This window comes from Enhydra lutris, unplaced genomic scaffold (assembly GCF_002288905.1).
Source record: "Enhydra lutris kenyoni isolate GAN:26980312 unplaced genomic scaffold, ASM228890v2 scaffoldscaffold75, whole genome shotgun sequence".
NCBI lineage: Eukaryota > Metazoa > Chordata > Mammalia > Carnivora > Mustelidae > Enhydra > Enhydra lutris.
The window spans coordinates 6,098,875-6,120,523 of record NW_019154159.1 but is presented as its reverse complement, the minus strand read 5'-3'; the positions used below and the strand labels follow the sequence as shown (position 1 = coordinate 6,120,523).

Genomic DNA, 21,649 nt, shown 5'->3' with positions numbered 1-21,649 from the left:
ACGGGGTTCGGTTCCCTCAACAAGCGGCGCGGACCATCCTCCCACATGCCGCGGTCGTGCTGTGCCTTCGAAGAAATGTCTGAACTGGTCCTTCGCACAGTTTTCTTCATTGTGGTAAAACACACATAACAAAATTTGCCATTTTAACCATTTTTGTGTACTGCTCGGTGACCAGTACGTTCACAAGTCAGTGCCACGCGTCTCCAGAGCCGCTCGCTGTCACAAACCGAAACTGTGCCCGTTAAGCAGGGAGTCCCCATTTCTCCCCCCGAGCCCCTGGGGGCCGCCGCCCCTCCGTCTGGGGGGTCTGCCGCCCCGGGACCTCACGTGAGGAGAGCCACGCTGTGTATCCTTCCACGTCCACTTGCTCAGTGCATCCCAAGGCCAGTCCCTGTCGGAGCAGGTGGCAGGACAGCGTTCATGCATTTTTAAATTGGGTTGACTTTTTGTGGCGTTTTAAGAGTGCTTAGATGATGTACTGGATTCTAGAGCTTTACTGGATACACGATCAGTAAATGTGTTCTCACTCTGTCGGCTTTTCACATCCTTGATTGTATTCTTTGGTGTATAAAAGCTTTATTTTTTAAAGAAGCGTAATTGATTTTTTCTTTTGTTGCTCATACTTCAGGTGTCAAACCCAAGAATCTGTTGCCAAATCTGAGGTCACGAATGTTTATCCCTATATTTTTTTTCTAATAGTTCTGTAGCCTTAGCTCTGTTAGGCCACTGAGCCATTTTGAATTAACTTTTGTTTATGAAATGGGGTAAGTTCCGGCCTTATTCTTTTGCATGTGGTTATTTATTTGGGTGTTTTTGTTTGGTTTTGTTTTGTTTTTTAAGATTTATTTATTGATTTGAGAGAGAGCCAGAGAGAGAGAGAGCACAAGCAGGGGGAGCAGCAGAGGGAGAGGAGAAAGAGACTCCCTGAGCAGGGAACCCAAAGCAGGGCTTGATCCCAGGACCCGGGGTCATGACCTGAGCTGAAGGCGACGCTTCACCAACTGAGTCCCCCAGGTGCCCCGATTATTCATTTGTTGAAGATGCCATTCTCTTTTCCTGAATGTTCTTGGGGCCCTTGTGGAAAATCCATTGGCGGTAGTTGCGTGGGTTGATTTCTGGACTCTCTTCTGTTCCCCAGCCCTTGCGTCTGCTGTTGCGCCAAAACCACACTGCTCTGCTTACTGTAGCTTTGTAGGAAGTTTTGAAATTAGGAAGTATCTGCACTCCAGCTAGTTTCTTGTTCTTTTTCAACATCGTTGTAGGTACTTAGGCCCCTTATATCCTTATGAATTTGAGGATGATTTTTCTATTTCTGCACAAGGCCATGCACAAGCGAGCCGCACTTCGCTTCCCGGGGTATTGCCAGCGCAACGATAGGGTTTCCCAGGAACACAGGAGAACTAGCCATTGATTCAGGTTTTTGTCGTTTCTTTCAGCAGTGCTTTGTTCGTAGTTTTGAATTACAAATCTTCTACCTCCATGGTTAAATTTACTCCGAAAGATTCTATTCTTTTAATGCTTTGATAAATGGAATTGTTCTCTTTTAATTTTCTTTTGGGTTGTTCATTGCTGTTGCCTAGAAAGACAGCTGATCCTTGTGTCTTGGCCTTGGACGCCGCGCTCTTGCCGAATTCTTCGCTGTAGCAGTTGCTGTTTGTGTGGAGCCTGTGGGACCTTCCGTCTGTAGAATCGCGTCATCTGCAGAGATGGTGTCGCTTCTTCCTTTCCCACTTACGTGCCTTCTCCTTCTCTGGCCTGGTTGCCGTGGCGAGGCCCTCCAGAGCGCTGGCAAACAGCTGTGCTGAGGGCAGGTGTTCTTGTCTCTTTCTTGATCTTGTGGGAAAAACTTTCAGTCTGTTACCATTCAGTGTGAGGTAGACTGTGGACCTCTGCGTTTTTCCTGCTTGAATTTCGTTGAGTTTCTTGGCCATTGTACGTCAAACTTGGGGAGCTTTCAACCTCAATTTCTTCATATATTTTCTTGCTCCTTTCTCTCTCTCCTTCCTCTGGGATTCTGACAGTATGTATAACTGTGCGCCGAATGGTGTCCCACAGGTCCAGCCCTTCCTTCCTTCCTTTAACCCCTCTCCTCCCCTCCTTCTCTCTTCTCTCCTCTCTTCTCTTCCCCTCCCTCCCTCCCTCCCTTCCTTCTTTCTCTTTCTTTCTTCTCCCCACCTCCCCCAATTAGATTACGTTGCTGTAATTATCCTGTCTTTGAGTTCGTGATTTTTCGTGCCGCCTGCCCGAATCTGCTTTGGGACGCCTGACATCAAGTTCTTATTTCAGGTGTCCTCTTCCACTCCAGAATTTCTGTTTGGTTCCTTTCTATAATTTCTCTTTTTTTGTTTCCCTACTTGTTCATACACTGTTCTGATTTCTTCTAATTCTTTGTCCATGGTTTCTATCAGCTCTTTAAGCATATTTAAGACAATTAATTTAAAGTCTTTTGTCTAGGGGTGCCTGGGTCGTTGGTTGAGCATCTGCTTCGGCTCGGGCCATGATCACAGGGTTCTGGGATCAAGCCCCGCATCAGTCTCCCTGCTCAGCGGGGAGCCTGCTTCTCCCTGTCCCTCTGCTGCTGCTCCCCCTGCTTGTGAGCTCTCTCACTTTCTCTGTCAAATAAATAAAATCTTTAAAAAAAAATACATAGTCTTTTGTCTAGTAAGTCCAGTTTCTGGCCTTCCTTACAGATGGTCTATCAATATTTTCCCCTGTGAGTGGCCCACAGTTTACTGTTCCTTTCTGTGCTGATTTTTTTGTTGGCAGCTGCACGTGTGAATACCGCAGCACGGGAACCCTGGAAATCAGACTCTCTCCGCTCCCCAAGGAACTGCCGTTGCTTCATGAAGGCTCTAGTCATCCGTTCGCTTGATAACTTTTCCACGCTGTTTTTGCAAAGACTGTATTTCTCGTCTTGTGTGGTCACTGAAGTCTGTTCCTTTATTTTGTGTTCAGCTGATGTTTTTGTCAAGAGATTTCCTTAAATTCACGAGAGAGTGAATGAGGGGTATGGGGAAGTGGGCAGAGGGAGAGTGGGAGAGAGAATCTTAAGCAGATTCCACAATCATTGCAGAACCTGACTCAGGATTCGATCTCATGATCCTGAGATGACCTGAGCTGAAATCAAGAGTCAGGTACTTAACGGACTGAGCCACCCAGGATCCTCTTTTTGCTTGTGTTTTAAGCAATCTCTAGACCTAGATGGGGCTTGAACTCACAGCCTGAGATAGAGTTGCACGTCCTACTGATGGAGCCAGGTGGGCACCCCAAGTGTTGATGTATCTAAATGTCATACAGACTTATCTTTTTGTTTTCTTCTTTTTTTTGGGTTCTTTAGGATTTTGCTTCATTTACCTTATGTTGTCTTAGCGAACTGGCCCCTGTATCACTACTCAACACCCTTCTTTATCTGTGCTGACTTTCCTGGTTTCAGGTCGGCTCTGTCTGGAAAGAACGTACCTACTCTTCATTCTGTTGACCAGTGTTAGCATGGTATCTCTTTCTCCAAGTATTTCTTTTAATCTGTGCGTGTCTTTTTCTTTAAGGCGGGTTTCTCACAGACAACATGCAGTAGGGTCTTGGTTGTTGAGTCACTGTGACTAACCATCTTTTACTTCACGTGTAAACCAGTGACGTTCAAAGTGATCACTGACGCAGCCGGATTAACATCCACTTCTGTTGCTACCGTTTCCTCTGTGTTGCCCTCCTTTGAAAATGATATGCCTGGGTACAGGGGTTTCGGGGCATTTTTCCTGCTTGTTCCCTGAGCTTCTGGACCTGTGGTTTCATGTCTCACGTTAATTTGGGGGAAATTCTCCATCATCGTTTCAAATATCGCCTCTGTTCCTTTGAAGAGCTCCAGAATTCCTTCTCGTGCTGCCCCAACGAGTACACACACACGTTGCGTGCTCCTCCCGCAGCCCTTGGATAGTCTCAGCTTTTGGTTTTATTTCAGTCTTTGTTCTCTTTTCAGTTTTGGAAGTTTCTAATGATAATTCCCGAAGTGCAGACTCTTTGCTCAGCTGTGTCGTCTGCTGATGCGCCCATCAGAGACTGGTGTTGCGTCTCCGATCCCCACCCTTTCTCTTTAGTTCTTTATGTCTCCGCACGATGCCCATCACGCTTGCTGCGGTCTCCTCTGCGTCAGAGCCCCTGGCGTGGTCATAATCACGGCTGCTTTATGTCCCCTGCCCTGTCGGCGCGGAGGCAGCTCTCTCTCCAAACTGTTTTCCTTTTAAGTTAGGGCTTGTTTTTTCTTGACAGCTGGAGCTGCTGCGCTGTGGACGGAACTGCTGTGAGGAGGCCTTTAGGGAGGCAGCTGTGGGGAGGGTGGTCTGTCAGGGCGGTCAGGCTCGGTCTCCACTGAGCCTGCGGCTCTGTGCTTCTCGGCTTTCTACCCTGTGCAGGTGGGGCTGAAGGCTGGGTTGGGGGGCGGGGGGTGGACTTGGGTGTTCCCCTTCCCCCGGCAGTCAGGCCGCTAACCCTCTAGCAGCTTAGGCGCCATTAACCGATTAACGGGCTTTCCCTTAGGGCCTCTTCTGAAGCTGCTTCTGTGGATCTCAGGATAGTTTTCCTCCGTCCCCTGCTTCTTCAGTATTTCCCGAGCCGCTGGTTGAGCTTCTGCCAGTGAGGCTGTCACTCCCGCCCGCACACAGCCTCCCGCAGCTCGTCAGCGCCCCCGCCCCTGTGAGGTTTGCCTAGCGCAGCACTGGCCCCCTCTGCCGACCTCTGCAAGGGTCCGTGCTCGGCTCAGCCGCCCTCCCTGCCTGGCCACTGGCTCTCTGGTCTTTGGGAAGCATTTGGCCCCCAGGGCCTCCCGACTCCCGCGGATCCAAGAAAGGCTCTTGCTTTTTCAGTGTTCAGCTGTTTACTTGCCAGGACAGAGTGGCAGCTTCCAAGCTCCTGACGTGTGGGAAGTAAAACCAAAGTCCTTGCTTCATTTTGAGGCTCTTGTTTGGTGCTTAAACCTTCAGGGATGTTAAATGTGTCTTGGTGAGTGAACCCTCTATCATTATGTAATGTTCTTGTTTATACCTGGTAATTTTCCTTATTCTGAGGTGTGCTTTGTTTGACATTAACAGCTACTCCAGTGTTGTTTATGATGTGTTTGCATAATACAGCTTTCCCATCCTTTTACTTTTAACCTATCCATATCATTTAGAGTGAGTTGGGCCTTATTTTTGATCTAGTCTATCTCTTTTTTATTTAAAAAATTTTATTGGGCACCTGGGTGGCTCAGTTGGTTAAGCCACTGCCTTCGGCTCAGGTCATGTTCCCGGATTCCTGGGATCGAGTCCCGCCCGCATCAGGCTCCCAGCTCTGGGAAGTCTGCTTCTCCTCTCTCTGCTCTCTCTCATTCTCCCTCAAATAAATAAAATCTTTAAAAAATTAAAAAAATTATCATTGAAGTATAGTGGACACGCTGTTTTCTGTTGCAGGTGTACAACACAGTGACTCCAGTTCTGTATCTCTCACTCCCGCCTCGTGTTGCCATGGGTCCCTGCATGGTTACGGTATTACCGACTATGTTCCCTATACTCTGCCTTTCACCTTCTCGACTTAGTTTATAACTGGAAGCCTGTACCTCTTACTACCCTTCAACTGCTCCACCCATTCCCCACCCTCTGGCGGCCACCAGTTTGTTCTGTGTAGTTCTGGGTCTCTTCGTTGTTCATTTGTTTTCTTTTTTAGATTCCATATGTGAGTGAAATCATATGGTATTTCTCTCTCTCTTACTCATTTGACCTAATACCCTCTAGGGCCATCCATGTTGTTGCAGATGGCAAGATCTCATCCTTCATTCTGGCTGAATAGTATTCCAGTGTAGATCATTCTCATCTCGTGGACCTGGTCATCCGCGGGTGGGCACCTGGGCTGCTGCCACAGCTTGGCTGCTGTAACCGTCCTACAGTAAACATAAGGGCACATACAGCTTTTCAAATTACTATCTTTGTTTTCTTTGGGTAAATAACCAGTAGTGGAATTACTGGATCATAGGGTAATTTCTCTATTTTTTAACTTTTTGAAGACCATCCCTACTGTTTCCCACACTTTACATTCCCACCAACAGTGCAGGGAAGTTTGCTTTTCTCCGGATCCTCACCAACACTCATGACTCCTTGTCTTTTTGGTAATGGCCACCCTGACACGTGCGAGGTGATCTCTCATTGTAGTTTTGGTTCAAGTTACCCTCACGATTGTTGATGAGCATCTTACTGGTGAAGGATAGGAGAAATGCAGGCCTGGACAAGAAGCCCCAGCCACCCTATAGAGCAAACCACTGTTAAAAGGATTTACACCACCCTGGAAGGAGCCCTCCACTCTTTTCCCTCTTTCCCACTTGAATGGACAAAAACCTGACTGGGTGACAGGCATGGGGAGGGTTAATCAGATTAAAACAGCCCTGTCGACAACCTAAAAAAAACCCTTAGACTTAGAAACTCCGGTGGCAACCCTCTCGGGTGGCCTCCCTCTTTGGGAGCTTTGTACCGTTACTCAGTGAACTTTGCTGACCTCCACTCTTCATCCGGTCCACCTGTCCGTTCTTTGAAGTAGCGGGACCAAGAGCCACATGCACTGAAGGAGAAGCCACCGGTAATATTTTCATGTGTCTGTTGGTCATCTGTGTCTTCTTTGGAGAAATGTCTATTCAGGTCCCCCGCCCACATTTTAATCATATTATTTGGGGGGGGGGTAGGTTGTATAAGTTCTTTCTTTCTTTTGGACGCTAACTCGTTATCAGACATATCGTTTGCAAATGACCTCTCTCATTCAGTACGTTGCCTTTTTGTTTGTTGATGGTTAACTTTGCTTTCCAGACTTCTGTTTTGGTGTAGTCCCCAAAGTTTATTTTTGTTTTTCTTGCCTGAAGAGACACGTTCATAAATACGTTGCTGTGACTGATGTCCAAGGAGTTACTGCCTGTTTTCTTCTAGGAGTTTTATGGTTTCAGATTTCACATTTAGGTCCTAAACCCATTTTGAGTTTATTTTTTATGTGTAGAACAAGAAAGTGGTTCAGTTTTCCCAAAACCATTTGTCGTCTTTTCCCCATTGTATATTTTTGCCCCGTTTAACTGGGTTTATTTCTGGGCTCTCTTCTGTTCCATTGGTCTCTGTGCCTATCTTTGTGCCAGTACCGTACTGTTTTATTACAGCTTTCTAGACGATCTGGAAATCTGCCATTTTGATACCTCCAGCTTTGTTGTTCTTAAGAGTGCTTTGGCTCTTTGTGGTCTTTTGTGGTACAGTACAAATTTTAGGACTTTGTTCTAGTTCTGTGAAAAATGCTGTCTGTATTTTGCTAGGGATTGCACTAAATCTATAGATTGCTTTGAGCAGACTATAGACATTTAACAATGTTGGTTCTTCCGACCCATGAGCATGAAATATCTTTCCATTTATTTGTGTCATTTCACTTTCCTTCATCACTATTTTAGTGTTCAGAGTACAGGTCTTTCACCTCCTTGGTTAAGTTTATTATTCCTAGGTTTTTTATTTTTATTTTTTTTTAAGATTTTTATTTATTTAAGAGAACAAACACAAGCAGGGGGAGTAGCAGGCAGAGGGAGAGGGAGAAGGAGCCTCCCTGCCAAGTGGGGAGTCCTACGTGGGTCTTGATCGCAGGACCCTGAGATCATGACTGAGCTGAAGTCAGACACTTAGCCGAGTTAGCCACGCAGGTGTCCTGGTATTTTATTCTTTTTGATGCATTTGAAAATGCGACTTTAAAAATTTCTGACAATCTCTTTTAATTGGCATGTTTAGGCTGTTTATATTTAATGTAATTATTGATGATTCTGCCATATTTTTTGCTTAGTTCATGTTTTTCTTCCCTTTGGTTTTATGTTCCCTGCCTCCTTTTGTATTATTCGAAACATTTTTTGCATTCCATTTACCTTTTAGCTTTTTGTTCGGTATTATTAGTGATTGTACTAATGATCACAATATTCTAAGTAGTTTTTCAGTCTACTTCAGAATTAGTGTTTCACCACTTCAAGTGAAATGTGGAGACCCTTTAAGTAAACCTTTGCCTTCCTCCTTTATATTGTCATTTGTCAATACAACATTTGCATACACTGAAAACCCTGAAAGACAGTAATTGTTATATTGCAAAGTCACACATCTTTTAAAGAACTTGAGAGGAAACATTAGTGTATTTGCCCAGATCTTTCCATTTCTGTTGAGTTTTCTTCATTCCTTAAGTTCCAAGTTTCTCTCTGCCATTTACTTTTTGCCTGAAGAACGTCCTTTAACATTGCCTTCTGAGAGTTCCCATGGTTCAGGACTCTTAGTTTTCCTTCATCTAGGAGTATCATTTCATCTGTATTCCTGGTATTTTCTGTGGACGTAGTATTCTAGATGGATGGTTACTTCCAGCCTTAATAACTCCCCAGTCATATGGCCTCTTCGGTTTCTGATGAGAAGTCTGTAGTTATTCACATTGTTACTCTGTGTATAAGGAGTCACTTTTCTTTGGCCACTTTCAAGATTAAAAAGCTTCAGTTTCATTGGTCCATGGTGTTTTGACATAGTTTTGAGTTTAACTTTTTGGGGTTTACTGAGCCTTGTGAATCTGTACATTCGTCTTTTGTCACATTTGAAATATTTCCAACCATTGTGTGAAAGAAGTTTTTTTTACACCAATGTCTTTCTCCTTTTGCTGGGAATCCAATGAACACATACATGAAGTCTTTATATATTGTCCCACAAGTCCCTGAGGCTCCGTTTGTTTCTGTTTCCAAATGTTTTTGTTTACCCACTGTATTTTTCACTTTAAAGTTTATAACTTTTGGTTTATTTCAAGAGCATTTGCTCTTCTTTCATGGAGTATGGTTATAATAAAACATATTTATATAAATGTTCTAATTATCGTCTTCTGAGTATTCCAACACATTTAAGTTGACATGTGTTAACTTTCTTCTCAAAGACGTTCCTGGCTCTTCGAATGGTGAGTAACTGTGGATTGTATTCTGGACATCTTTAATATCATGAGACACTGAGTCATTAAAATCCTTTAGAGAATGTTGTTGGAAGCAGGCAAATAATCTATGTTCAGACTGAACGTGCTGATCTGCCCCGAGTGGGCTGTGGTTCTGGTATCCATTGTTTACCAAACCCACGCAGTGTTCTTTGGGTCTATGCCTGTGGGCACCACCAGGGACCAATCTCTACAGTCATTCACTTCATAGAGTCTCTACTTCCTCAGGTCTGTTCCAGGCACATGCAGCTCAGGGTGAACCCAGGTATCATATGGGCCTTAGGGGATCTTCCCATATTTCCATTTTCCAGATACTCCTTACTTTTCCCAGTCCTTTGGCTAAAAAAGTTCAGGTTTTGCCTCCCTGTGGTGCTGCACACTGTGACTAGGTCCAACTTGGGGCCAAAGTTGAGGACCCAAGGAAGGAAAAACATCACAGGGATTCTTCCTTCCACATACACCCTCTTTGGCATGTACAGGTGTCCCCTTTTCCAGTCCCTCTTGTCTGAGTACTGTGTGTCCAGAGCCGGTCCCTGCATGCAGGCGTGCAGCTTCATGACCTCCCGGAGTCCACGGGCCCTTCCCGTGCTCTGCCAAGTGGAGAGGGAGTGTCCCTCAGTACTCTGTCTTCTGGTTCTAATGTGCAGTTCCGGTATTCAGGCTCTCCAGGAGATACAAGAGGGGAAAATATGGGGAAGTCATCACTATAGTGTTTGTTCCTGGAGTTTTAATCTCCCAGCCCCAATTTGCCTGCTACTGTTTTTCAGAGAACTGGGATAATTGCTTTATTATTTAAGGGTTGTTAGTTGTAACTCCTGGGAAGACATAGGGCAGACCGTGCCTACACTGTGGGGAGCTCTGAAGGGCATTTCCAAACTCAGGCAATTTGTGCCCACAGGTTTACCCGTGTCCTCAGAGCTCCCGAGACCCTGGTTAACATCTGGTGTTTCTGTGGACATAAACGTGGAGGGAGCAGTCGTGGTAGGTCTGTGCAGCGCAGCATGTCACAGAAGCCTGCGAGTGCTGGCCGGCGGCCTACGGTGTGACTGTGCCCCGTGGTCCTTACACCTCCATCTGTGCCTGAACGCATCGCAGGGCGACTGCAGGTGGGTTCACAGCACGCCCTGAGGTCTGCACTGCAGATGAAACGGGGCCCTGGGGGGGGGGGGGGGGGGCTCCCTCGAGCGAGCAGTGCTTTTCCTACGAGGGAAGACCTCCCATTAGTGAACTGTTTCCTTTCTCTGAAGCCTCTTCCCTTCAACATCTTTTTCCTGGACAAAGGTAGTTTATCCTCTCGGGTAGCTGTCACCTCTCTTTTGACATAGTTCAGCCTCAAGGTGAACCTAATGAATTACCAGAGGAACACTGCCTGAGAGAAGCGGGGCTAAGGCCGGACACAGCTTCAAGCATCGCTGAACATGGCGCGGGCAGATCTCCCAACAGTCCACCATGCTGCTTCCTTGTGTGAGGGAAAGTGTCTCCGTGTAGGAACGAAGCCCCCCCCAACCCGCCGAGCTCTGTCCTTGAGCCCTGAGGTGCCGCTTCTCTGAGCTCCCATGGAGCCTTGTGCCAATCCTTCTTGGTCACTCCTCCTTCCCCCGCTGCCCAGGGTCCACAAGCTCCAGGACACCAACAGTCCAGGGCACGGGCATTCTGGTGGCTGGATGGTCATCGTGTTAGAACGTGGAGCTCACAGAGCCATGTGCCTCTTTAGGTGAGACTCATCCCGTGGCAGGATAAATCTCTGTTGTTTGCAGTGATCCTGATTCTTAGATTGAAGGCCAAGTCTGTAGAAGAAACGACAGCAACAACCACAACCTCAAGTAGGTTGCACAGCTGCGATGTCAGATGAAAAATCAGTGAGACTCTATGACCGTTGCCTGCAACGCCCTGTGCCTCTTCCTCGTGGAAACACTGAACACCCCTTCCTGGTGGCAGAGCGGACACCCTGGTCAGCTCAAGCAGGTCCTTTGTAATTTGTTCCAGTGCTCTAGGCCTTTGGCATGCTGAAGCACCAAAAAAAAAAAAAAAGAAAGAAAAAAAAAAGCTTGCCTCAGTTTATCAAAATGACAATGATACTCTATTAAAATTAGTAAAAATATTTTATTGAATTTCAGGAACTTGGTAATTTTAAATTGTCAAATCTTTGCACACAAATTACCACTACACTTTCTAAGGTTGTGGAGGTCAGGACTGGAAGATTGTCACTTATTGCCTTGTGTCACACAGCACAGAGATCCCGAGTCCTGGCCCTGCCCCTTCTGACCGTGGCTCAGGGTCTACGCTGTTGTTCTAGGGACGACGGCCAAGGGGGTGGTGTCTTCAAGGAGCTCAGCTGCTCACGTGGAGACGGACGCCGCCAGAGTGAAGCTGGATCCGAAATCATGCCCGGACTCCTCAGAACACGCCTGTCATGTGGCTCACACGGGAGTTTTTTCGTGGTTTTGTTTGGTTCAGGGCAAAGCTGTTGAAGTTCCTAGTCCCTGGGGGGCTCAGAAGTTTGGCAAAGATCAAAGCAGAAACCTCTTGAAGTAACACATGCAGGAGCAGCGGCGAATCTGTTGAAGGGCCCCAGGCAGCAAGTAGGGTGGGAGGGACGCGGCCTCGGTGACCCGGGGTGTCGTGAGGGCGCTCGGAGTCAGAGCTAAACGGAACATTTTTAAGAGCTCTGGGCTATGGCTCTGTTAATCCGTGGTTTTTCCTGCCCTCCTTGATATTCTTACCTTCCCACGTGCCAGTCGATGAGCCAACTGAACGAGGCAACCAGAGCAAAAAGGCCCCCAAGGCCTCTGGAAAAGGCACACGCCAGCTACTTTACGCCAACAAACTAGCCGCCTCTTTATCAAAATTTGAGAACTGGAAGCCCTTTTTTTAAACCTACAATCCCAGCCTCCAGAGTGTCGTGTTTTAGGCTCGGAAATGACCATCTGAGGGACTGGGCTTCCTTAGGGAGCATCTGCCCATCTTTCTGGATGGTGACAGGGACACGGCTGTGTAGACACATCTCCAGGAGGACATACGATGCGTTTGCCCAATCCAGAGTTCCTGCTGGGGTCAGTCCTGACCACTCACCTGCTCAGAGCTCAGGCAGGGCCTACAGAAGCCACAACTGGCAGGTCCGGACCACTCAGTGGAGCGACCGGACTGTCGACAAGACACAACTGCAACCCGAGTTACTTTGCAAATTGCAAACTTTCTGAGTAAAAAGACAAAACTATACATCCCAAGGTGTCTGTAAAGTGCCCGGAAGTTGCAGACCGCTGCCCTGAGGTGCTCCGAGCCGCCAGGAGGGGCTACAGCGCGCAGCTCAGATCTGGCTACTGGCACACATGGTATCATTCACATGATGGTTTCGTTTTTATTTTTCTAAATGGCTGAGTTAGAAATCCAGCTAGTGTGCAGTCATTTCATAATTTTTAATACGCATCATCTGCAGTAACATTGTGACAGCTCCATACTGGGGGTGACACACAATACTTAGAACAGATTTATCATATTTGGTCTGTAGGTAAATTATAAATGTTTTAAAATTGCCTAAATATACCATTCTGAGCCGTTTCATTCCACCAGGAAAATACAGGGTTTTTTCCCTCTCTTTAAAAAAAAATTAAATACCAAAATAACTACATTTAAATAAATAACATGATGATGATGACATTTTAAAGTTCACAATAAGGCCAAAGCCCCCTTCTGTTTGCACGGCTGCTCAGCCCTGACCCCCTGGAACACTCTGGAAAGGCCCGTGGCTTTCTTCTGGGGACAGCGTGACCAAGTCCGGGTGGGGCCCCTACTGCTCACTGTCTCACCTTTGTTTCCTTTCGTCTCACTTTTGTTTTTTGTAGGACAGAAGTCCGCGTTAGGACTGCTTCAGTTCTGAGAGGCCGAGGGGGATTTCCTGTTACAAACCAGAGAAGGACCTGGATGTTTCCGAGACCCTCCTGTCCACGCACTCGGCTTCTGCTCTGCCCCAGCACCTGCTCCCCACGCGCCGGGCAAACCGCAGCGTCGTCAGGTGGGCGACAGGTCGGACGATGGCTCTGGGCCCAGGAGCGGTGATAGTGACTAGCGACATGCCACGGAGAGACCTGTGACACTTGTCTGAAAAGGGCGTGTGGTATAAGACTGAATCTTTTTTCCAAATGAAGGAGGAACAGTTCTGTCGTTTTAAACACACACAACACTTAGGAGGTTTGTTTTACTTAGAGTGGAAAAATTATGCCAGGGACAAAGTCAACACAAAGGAACAAACAACAGAAAGTAGCAGGAAAGAGACCCAGTCAAGTGCAGCTCCGCGAGTCCACCAGTTCTTTCAGTCATGGTTAACATGCGGCCCAGCGTGGGCGTCCGTCTGTCTAGCCTGTCTGTCCATCCGTCCTAGATGCAGCCGGCACCTGCTCTAACACGGAAAACCCGCAGATGTCATCCTGCGGCTCCGGCTGAACGGTAACAGGACAGAAAAAAGGAAATCATTCCATAGGCTGAAAACAACAAAAACAAAACTACATTGCTTCTTTTCCCCAAAGAAATCGACACGGAAGGTCCTGTGTGATTCCAAAGTTTCCAGAGTAGAAATGGAGCGATCGGAAATGTCAAAGACCCCATTATTTTGTAAAGAAAGGACACCTCAAAATATTCTAATTCCACATGTGAACAACAAAATACTGTCTCATCTACCAGTGCCGGCCCCAAGGGTCCTGGGAGGGTGGCAGGGACGGTCCCCGCCCTGTGCCAGCAGCTCCGCTGTGGAGGGACAAGCTGAGCTTGGGGTGGGGAGACGCCGCCAGAACCAGGTTTTGTTGCATGTGGTTTTGTTCAGGTGTGACTTCTGTCTTTTAGGAGTTTTAAGGCCACCTGGGTTTCGTGTTTTCAGTGCTGAGGTGAAGTCCAACCGCAGGGCCCTCTACCCACCGAGACAGCACGCTCCAAGTGTCGGTGAGAGGCAGTGTCTCCTTTTGGCACCACAGAGTTGAGATTAAAGTAAGAAAAGCTGTCCCAGCCGCTAGTTTTGGACACCTTTCTCCCTGCCGGCTGCCGGCGGCGCGTCCACGCTCAGGGCGAGGACGATGCCCTCGCCGTCTTCCGTCTTGACCCGCTTCAGCTCCGGCTGCTCCGTCTGGTCGCCATTCTGGCGCTTGGTGGGCAGGGACGCCGACGCCGACGCATGTGTGGCCAACATGTGCAGGGGACTTGCCACCGCTGCAAAGAGACAGTGAGTCAGACCCTGTCCTCGTCCCCCAGCAGGCCCCCAGGGGAACCCCAGCACCCACTGGTGTAGGCTCTCTGCCCAGAGCGCTGGCTCCTGCGGGGGACTGCTGTGGGGCACAGGAGTCTGGACCGGACTCCCAGGGACCAGAAACCCTAGAGCAAGTTAACTCATCTGTGGGCATTCTCAGTGACAGCTGGCATCCTTATCATCGAAACAGTGTGCATCTCTCACAGAATCGGGGGTTGGGGGAGGCTGAGGCTCAGGGTCAGGCACAGGGGCTGCCACTGGCCTCCTCCTTGGTGCAGAGGCCCCCCGTGCCCCCTGTCGCCCTGGACGCTCCCGATCACACACGAGCTTGGGAGCGGGCATGTGGCTCGGGCTACCAGGGAGCTGCCAACAAGGAAAGCCCAGAGTCTGTGCCACTGACTCCCCTTCTGAGCCCCGGGAACCTGGGGAGCTTATAAGCAGACACGCGCCCACAAGCCCCTGGGCTTGTGGAGGGGATACTCTCTAGAGAGGATACTCTCTGCCAGCATCCCTATCAGTGTCCCAACGTGAGGTCCCTAATTCCTGGTGCTACCTTCGGGCCCCTCCTCAGACCAAGCCCGGGAAGCAGAGAGGAGGGGGAAAGAAGACAGATGGGGGACTGTGTCCTAGAGTGGAAGTAGCAGATGAGCCAAGGTTGCCCTGACGACTCGGAAGGAAGAAAAGGCTCAGGCCACAGGCAAATCAGAAATGGAAATGCAAGGCCAAGGGGACCAAGCCCTAAGCCCAGGTGCCTAGTGACGGACTCGTCCACAAAGGTGCAAGGGCACAAGAAGCCGGGGTGCACAGGAGGTACAGGCTCCCTCCCGGGGCCCCCAGCCTGGGGACACACACCAGCTGCTGCAGACTCAGCCTGACCACTGGGAGGGCGCAGGGGCCGCCAGGGTGAGCCACAGGCATGGGAAGCATTCTGCAGTTTAGAGCAACCTTTCTTGTACTTGACTCAGGAAACGCCTAGCTTGCATCTCTGGACAATCTCCTCACACAGGAGCTTAGGCATCACTGCCGCGTGGCCTGGTCCCAAGGTGGCACCTGTCTTACTTGGTTTATGCCGGACGAGCTACAGCCAACCAAGGTCTTCCAGATCTCGGCCACCTGGGTGACCACAGAGCAGCGCTGTTGACCTCCTACGCTTCATCTGCCAGTTTGTCTGCGGGCTTTGTGCCACGAAGGCCCGCTGTATGGGACACATGGGGCTGGGAGGGCATCTTCTTGGGCAGATGCGCCCCAGGGGGGCTTTGGAGGCTGGCCACGTGGTGAGCCGTCAGCTCCCCGCCCTGTGGAGCGCAGACCTCCTGACCCAGACAGGAGGCCGGGGTGGGGCTCTGCACATGGCCACGCCCTCCAGGAACCAAGAAAGGGACCAGCTAGACTCTCGCTGACCGGGGGGCCTCTGACTCCTCCGGACCGTGCGTGCCTTCATCAGGGGTAAGTGCCCTGTCCCGGGCACAAGGGCCCGTGCAGCTGCCGGGGCAGCGCTGACAGGCAGCCCGAGTTCCCCGCTGGGACACAGCATAAGCGTGCCTGACACACGCGTGAGTGAACTGAGCCACGCAGCATGCCGGCACTTGCTGCCGTTTGTCAGCTGACGCGCACACACCGTTTTCCATGTGTCTGGCGAAAGACAACTTACTTAGCCTGCACTAGTGACTCACGGACACTGAGCGCGCCCAAAAGCAGCTCGTCTAACCCCTGCGTCCGGAAGGCGTATCCCAGCCTGCGGCACCACACCTTCCCAGGACTGCGCGTCCAGCTCATTTTAAACGGGAAAGTCAACAGCAAACAGTGAGAACTGAGCCCTGGAAGAGGGAACACTTGTGTCCGACCTCAGGGGAGCCACCCCAACCCCACATGCCCCGCGGGGCCTGACCAGGCGAACACGGAGGGTCAAGTGCATGAGGTCATCTCCGAAGGCCACAGGTGCTTGGCGGTACTCACAGCAGCAGGGGTCACGGAGCAACATGGCACCCTCGGGGCAGCAACATGGCCCCCTCGGGGCAGGCGCCTCCACCCTCCCGCGCCCCTCAGAGGAGTTCGGGGCAGCTCCCCGCTGCAGACCAGCCGCCCGAGCAGGCACTCTGCTGGCTCCAGATGCAGCCCTGCAAGGGGCCCTGGGGGAGGCCTGGCCAAACAGGGGCCCAGCGTGCAGGCACCAGGACACAGGCACCTGCATCCCCATAAGACCCTTCCACCTCCTTAAAACCCGGCAGGCCAGACCCCTCGCCCCCGGACCTCAAAGCAGCACAAGCTGGAGGACTGGAGGCCACTTCCTGCAAGGAGAGGGGAGGACGGCTGCGAGTACGACGGAGACGCTTCAGGACGAGTGAAGGGTCGGCCTGGGACTTCTCCTTTAGGGTCACAGGCGAACACGGTCCGTAGAGTGAGGCGACCTTTCTTCTTGACACCCTCTGCCCCCCTGACAGAGGCCTAGGCTAAGCAGTCCCAGCAGAGACCCACGGAGTACCTTTGGCCAGAACCACAGCCCAGCGGGGGGAGAGAGACTGAGGAATGGTCAGAAGCACGTTTTACTGGGGTGCCCAGGGGGCTCAGTCAGTGAAGCACCTGCCTTTGGCTCAGGTCATGATCTCAGCGTTCTGGAACGGACCAGTGTTGTCAGGCTCTCTGCTTAGCGGGGAAGCCTGCTTCTCTCTATCCCCTACCTGCTGCTCCCCTGCTTATGCTCTCTCTCTCTCTCTCTCTGACAATAAATTTTTTTTTCTTTTTAAGATTTTGTTTATTTGACAGAGAGAAACAGCAAGAGCAGGAACACAAGCAGGGGGAGTGGGAGAGGGAGAAGCAGGCTCCCCGCAGAGCAGGGAGCCCGATGCGGGGCTTGATCCGAGGAGCCCAGGATCATGACCTGAGCCAAAGGCAGACGCTTAACGACTGAGCCCCCCAGGCGGCCCATAAATAAAATCTTAAAAAAAAAAAAAGGCACACTTTCCGGGAAGCAGGTCGAGCAGCCGCAGAAGCTACCAGGAAGAGGCTCCGTCGCACGGCCCAGGCCTGAATTCCACACGCACTCTGAGGCCAGCACCGTCCCGATACCGATGGTAAGTAACCGTGAACGCCCCTGACAAATGGGGGACGAATACCCTCATGAGCCCGGAGCAAACCAAACCCTACAGCGTCTTGAAGGGTCATACACCACGGCCAGGCGGGACTCACCGCAGGCTGCGAGCGTGATGAAGCGCAAGCCCAACCAGCGCAGCACACGGCGTTAACAAAGGAAAAGTCCACATGAATCATTTCAACACAGAAAAAGCACGGGACGGGGCACCTGGGGGGCTTAGCTGGTAAAGGCCCAAGTTTTGGCTCAGGCTGTAATCTCAGGTCGCGGGACTGAGCCCCCTGCAGGGCGCCCTGCTCAGTCGGGGGTCGGCTGGACAGTCTCTCCCTCTGCTCCTCCCCCACCCCCAAGCAGGCACGCTCTTCAAAAACCAAAACAGCAAGCCTGTGGCAGGATCCAGCACCCTCGGGGGACAAAGCTACTCAGCAGACCAGACGGCAGACAGGAACATAAAGTCTGTAAACGGCAACCACAGCTGGTATCCGCCTCGATGGTGACGGACAAAGTTCTCCCCCGAAGGCCGGAGCAGGGCAAGGTGCTTGCTTTTGCCACCGAGGTTCGGCAGCTCGCTGGGGTCCCGGCCCCGGTAGTTAGGCTGCAAGAGGAAGCAAAGGACATCCAAATGGGAAAGAAGCAAGACTCGCTCTACTGGAGACGACACAGTCCTTGTTTATAGAAAATCCCAATAAATCCACACAAGAAAACCCCCTAAACCAGAAATGAATTCAGCCGAGCTGCAGGGAACGATAGCAACAGGGAAACCGGCAGGATTTCTATACGGTCGCAGCGAACAACTTCAGAAAGAACAGTCCCAAAGGAGTAACCCAGGAAGAAATTTAAGCTAGATTTTTACACTGAAAGCTACAGAACGTTGCTGGAAGAAATCAAAGAAGACCTGAACGGATGGAAAGACGTCCATGCTCACAGGCTGGAAGATGGGACGTTCCCAGCACACGACTGTCTGGAGCGCTCTACAGGATCAGTGCAGGCCCTATCTAAATCCCAAATGCCTTTTTGGCAGAAATGGAAAAGCTGATCTTAAAATTTGCACAGAACTGCTTGGTATCCACAACAGTCAAAACAATCTGGGGAAGAAAGAACAAAGTTGGAGGACTCATGCTTCCCAATTTTAAAACTTCTACAAAACTATAAACATCAGAACCGTGGCTGTGGCATAAGGGCAGACACGAAGACCAATAAAACAGAACTGAGAGAAACAAACCTGTACATCTGAGGTTGAGTGATTTTCCATTTTTTTTTTAAACATTTTTTTTTTTTTTAAGATTTACTTATTTGACGGAGGAAGAGAGAGCGCGCATGCCTGCACAAACGGGGAGGGGCAAAGGGAGAGGGTGAACCAGGCTCCCCGCCGAGCAGAGGGCCCAACAGAGGGCCCAATGCCAGGACCCCAGGATCACAACCCAAGCCGAAGGCTGACGCTTAACCAACCAGGCATGCAGGCGCTCAAGTGATTTTCAGGAAGGGTGACAAAACCATTCAGTAGGGAAAGCACAGTTTCTTCAAAGGGTGCTGGGACAACTGGGCATCCACATGCCAAAGAATGAAGTCAGGCCCTTACCTCACATTATATACAGAATTTAACTCAAAATGGATCAAAGACCTAAACGTTAGAGCTGAAACTACACAGCTCTTAGTAGAGGAAAACATGGGGTAAATCGTCATGACCTCAGACATGGCAACGGATTCTTAGCAAGGACACCCCAAAGCACAAGACAAGGGAAAAGAGAGAAACAGGACACCACAATTGAAATGGGTGCATCAGAGACGCTATCAAGAAAGCGAAGACAAAAACCACTGAATGGGAGGAAATATCTGCAAATCACGTATCTCATTAGGACCTAGTATTCAGAATATATAAAGAGCTCCTAGAACTCAACAAAAAATGGGCAGAGGACTTAGAGGCGTCTGTTTGAAGAAGACATACAAATAACCGACCAACCAATAAGATGCTCAACACCATTAGTCATGAAGGAAATGCAGGTCAAAACCACAGATACTGGGGTGCCGGTGGCTCAGCTGGTTGAGCCTCTGACTCCTGATTTCAGCTCAAGTCATGATCTCAGGGTTGTGGGATCGAGCCCTACCCCAGGCTCCACGCTCCACTGGGCAATCTACTGGAGAGTCTCCCTCTACCCGTCCCCTGCTTTCCCCTCTCTTCAACCACCACCACCACCACACTGATAATCACTTTACACCCACCAAGATGGCCACGAGAGGGAAAAAAAACAGAAAATACCAAGTGATGGTCAGCATGTGGACAAATCAGAACCTCACATAGCACTGGTGGGAATGCAAAATGTGGCCGCTGTGGCAAATAGTTTGGCAGTTCCTCAATAAATTAAACACAGCCTTGCCATATCAATGAGCAGTTCCACTCCTAGGTTTACAACTCCCAAACTCAATGCATATGCACGGATGTTGACAGCAGTACTATTCATAACCACCAAGTGTCCATCAGCTGACGAATGAGCCAACAAAAATGGAAACATATTCAGCCATCCAGAAGAGCTGACCTAGGCTACATCAGTGAACCTCAAACATGATGCTAAGAGAGACCAGATATAAAAGGCCACAGATTTTATTTACAGGAAATGTCCAGTGTAGGTAAACCCACAGAGACAGCAGATTAGTGGCCACCAGGGGAACAGGAAGTGACTGTTCACTGCGTACACAGTTTTTTCTGAACCCATTAGAGGTGATGGTTTCAAGACACTGTGAATGGACTTTATGCCACTGACTTGTACACTTCAAAACAGTCATATCGTGTTCTGTATATTTTAATATTACTTAAAAAGAAAAGAAGCTTTGGGGGCGCCTGGCTGGCTCAGTGGGTTAAAGCCTCTGCCTTCGGCTCAGGTCACGATCCCAGGGTTCTGGGAACGAGCCCCACATCGGGCTCTGTGCTCAGCGGGGAGCTGCTTCCTCCTCTCTCTCTCTCTGCCTGCCTCTCTGCCTACTTGTGGTCTCTGTCTGTCAAATAAATAAATAAAATCTTAAAAAAAAAAAAAAAAAAGAAGCTTTGAATCCTAAAGAGATACTGGGTATAAAAGGATTATTGCTAGTTTTAAAAACCACAAGAATGGCATGGTGCTTACACTGTACAAGGAAATTCCTTTGGAGATGCTGAAATATTAATAGTTGAAATGACACTGGGTCTGGATCTGGGTGGGGAACAGACAGGGAAGAATGGAGTAAGATGGGCTGTGAGTTAATTTCCGGAATGTTAGACCTTTTCCACAGTAACAAGCTTAAAAGAAAAATATCAAAGCTGCTGACTTTCACAACTGATTAATAGCAGATCCTGCTCTCCCTTCTCAAGAGTGACTTTCACAGGTAAAAGAATTCACAGGCCATGCAGCCCCCAAGCGACACCTGACACTGTGGAAGGAGAGCCACCTCCAGGCCCCCCTCCTTGTCCACGGAGTCTTAAAGCTCATCTGCCATCTCTTCCCCTTCTCAAAAGCACCTCCTTCACCCGCTCAGCTGGGCGCTGCCGCTGGGGAGAAGCACGTCGGGATGGGACAGGAAACAAAGGGAGACTGAAAACAGATGCTAATGACGTAGCATCATTACTGACTGGATAAAAAACACTTTCCCAAACCAGTGATTTCTAAGAAAAGACTGCAACCAAATTAAGGAACCAATAAACAGATAATTTAGAATGGTTTTTGCCAAAAGATGACTAAAACTAGAAGGAGTTTAGTTATTTTTTCCACCCTTCCTTCTTCTGAGAGGGAACAAGGTCTCAGGGCGATCGTCAATGATGACTGTGGGGCTTTCTTTAAAGCCCCGAGATTGAGAAATTCATCTTTAATACAATTTTAGTTTGTTTTATAAGAATTGTATTTTTTGTTTTTCTTCCCCCAAGATTTATTTATTTATTTTAGAGAAAGAGTGTGCGTGAGCAGGAAGGGTGGGGGGGGCATCTCAAACAGACTCCACACTGAGCGCAGAGCCCGACATGGGCTCTCCGGCCTGAGATCACGACCTGAGCTGAAACCAAGAGTCGGACACTTAGCCAGCTGCGTCACCCAGGTGCCCTCATATTTTTGGTTTTGATCGACTGTAGTAATAACACTGATAAATCAGCCCTTACAGTCACAATGAAATCTTTAACATTTCTGCATTCTCTTGCTGCAGGGTAAAAAATGGGCTCAATCGACCACATTCAAGCATAAAGTATTTGGCGTTTGTCCAAGATCCGTGAGGGTGTGGGACACAGCGACAAGGGCAGGAAGGCCCGTCTGGGTGTTGGTATGTCCTGAGATGAGAGTAGGTATCAAATCAGGGCAGGATTCAGAACCAGCAGCACATTTAAGAAAACACTG

The 21,649-nt window shown here is 49.2% G+C and overlaps 1 protein-coding gene across 1 annotated transcript in view; it reads right to left on the bottom strand.

Annotated features, from left to right (window-relative positions):
• Positions 1-11,085: 11,085 nt before the first annotated feature.
• LOC111160427 (forkhead box K2) overlaps positions 11,086-21,649 on the bottom strand; it is a 72,057-nt gene continuing 61,493 nt past the window's right edge. The window contains 1 exon segment of the mRNA XM_022523544.1: positions 11,086-14,175. Within this exon segment, the coding sequence (XP_022379252.1) occupies positions 13,979-14,175 (197 nt within the window). The 3' untranslated portion in view covers positions 11,086-13,978.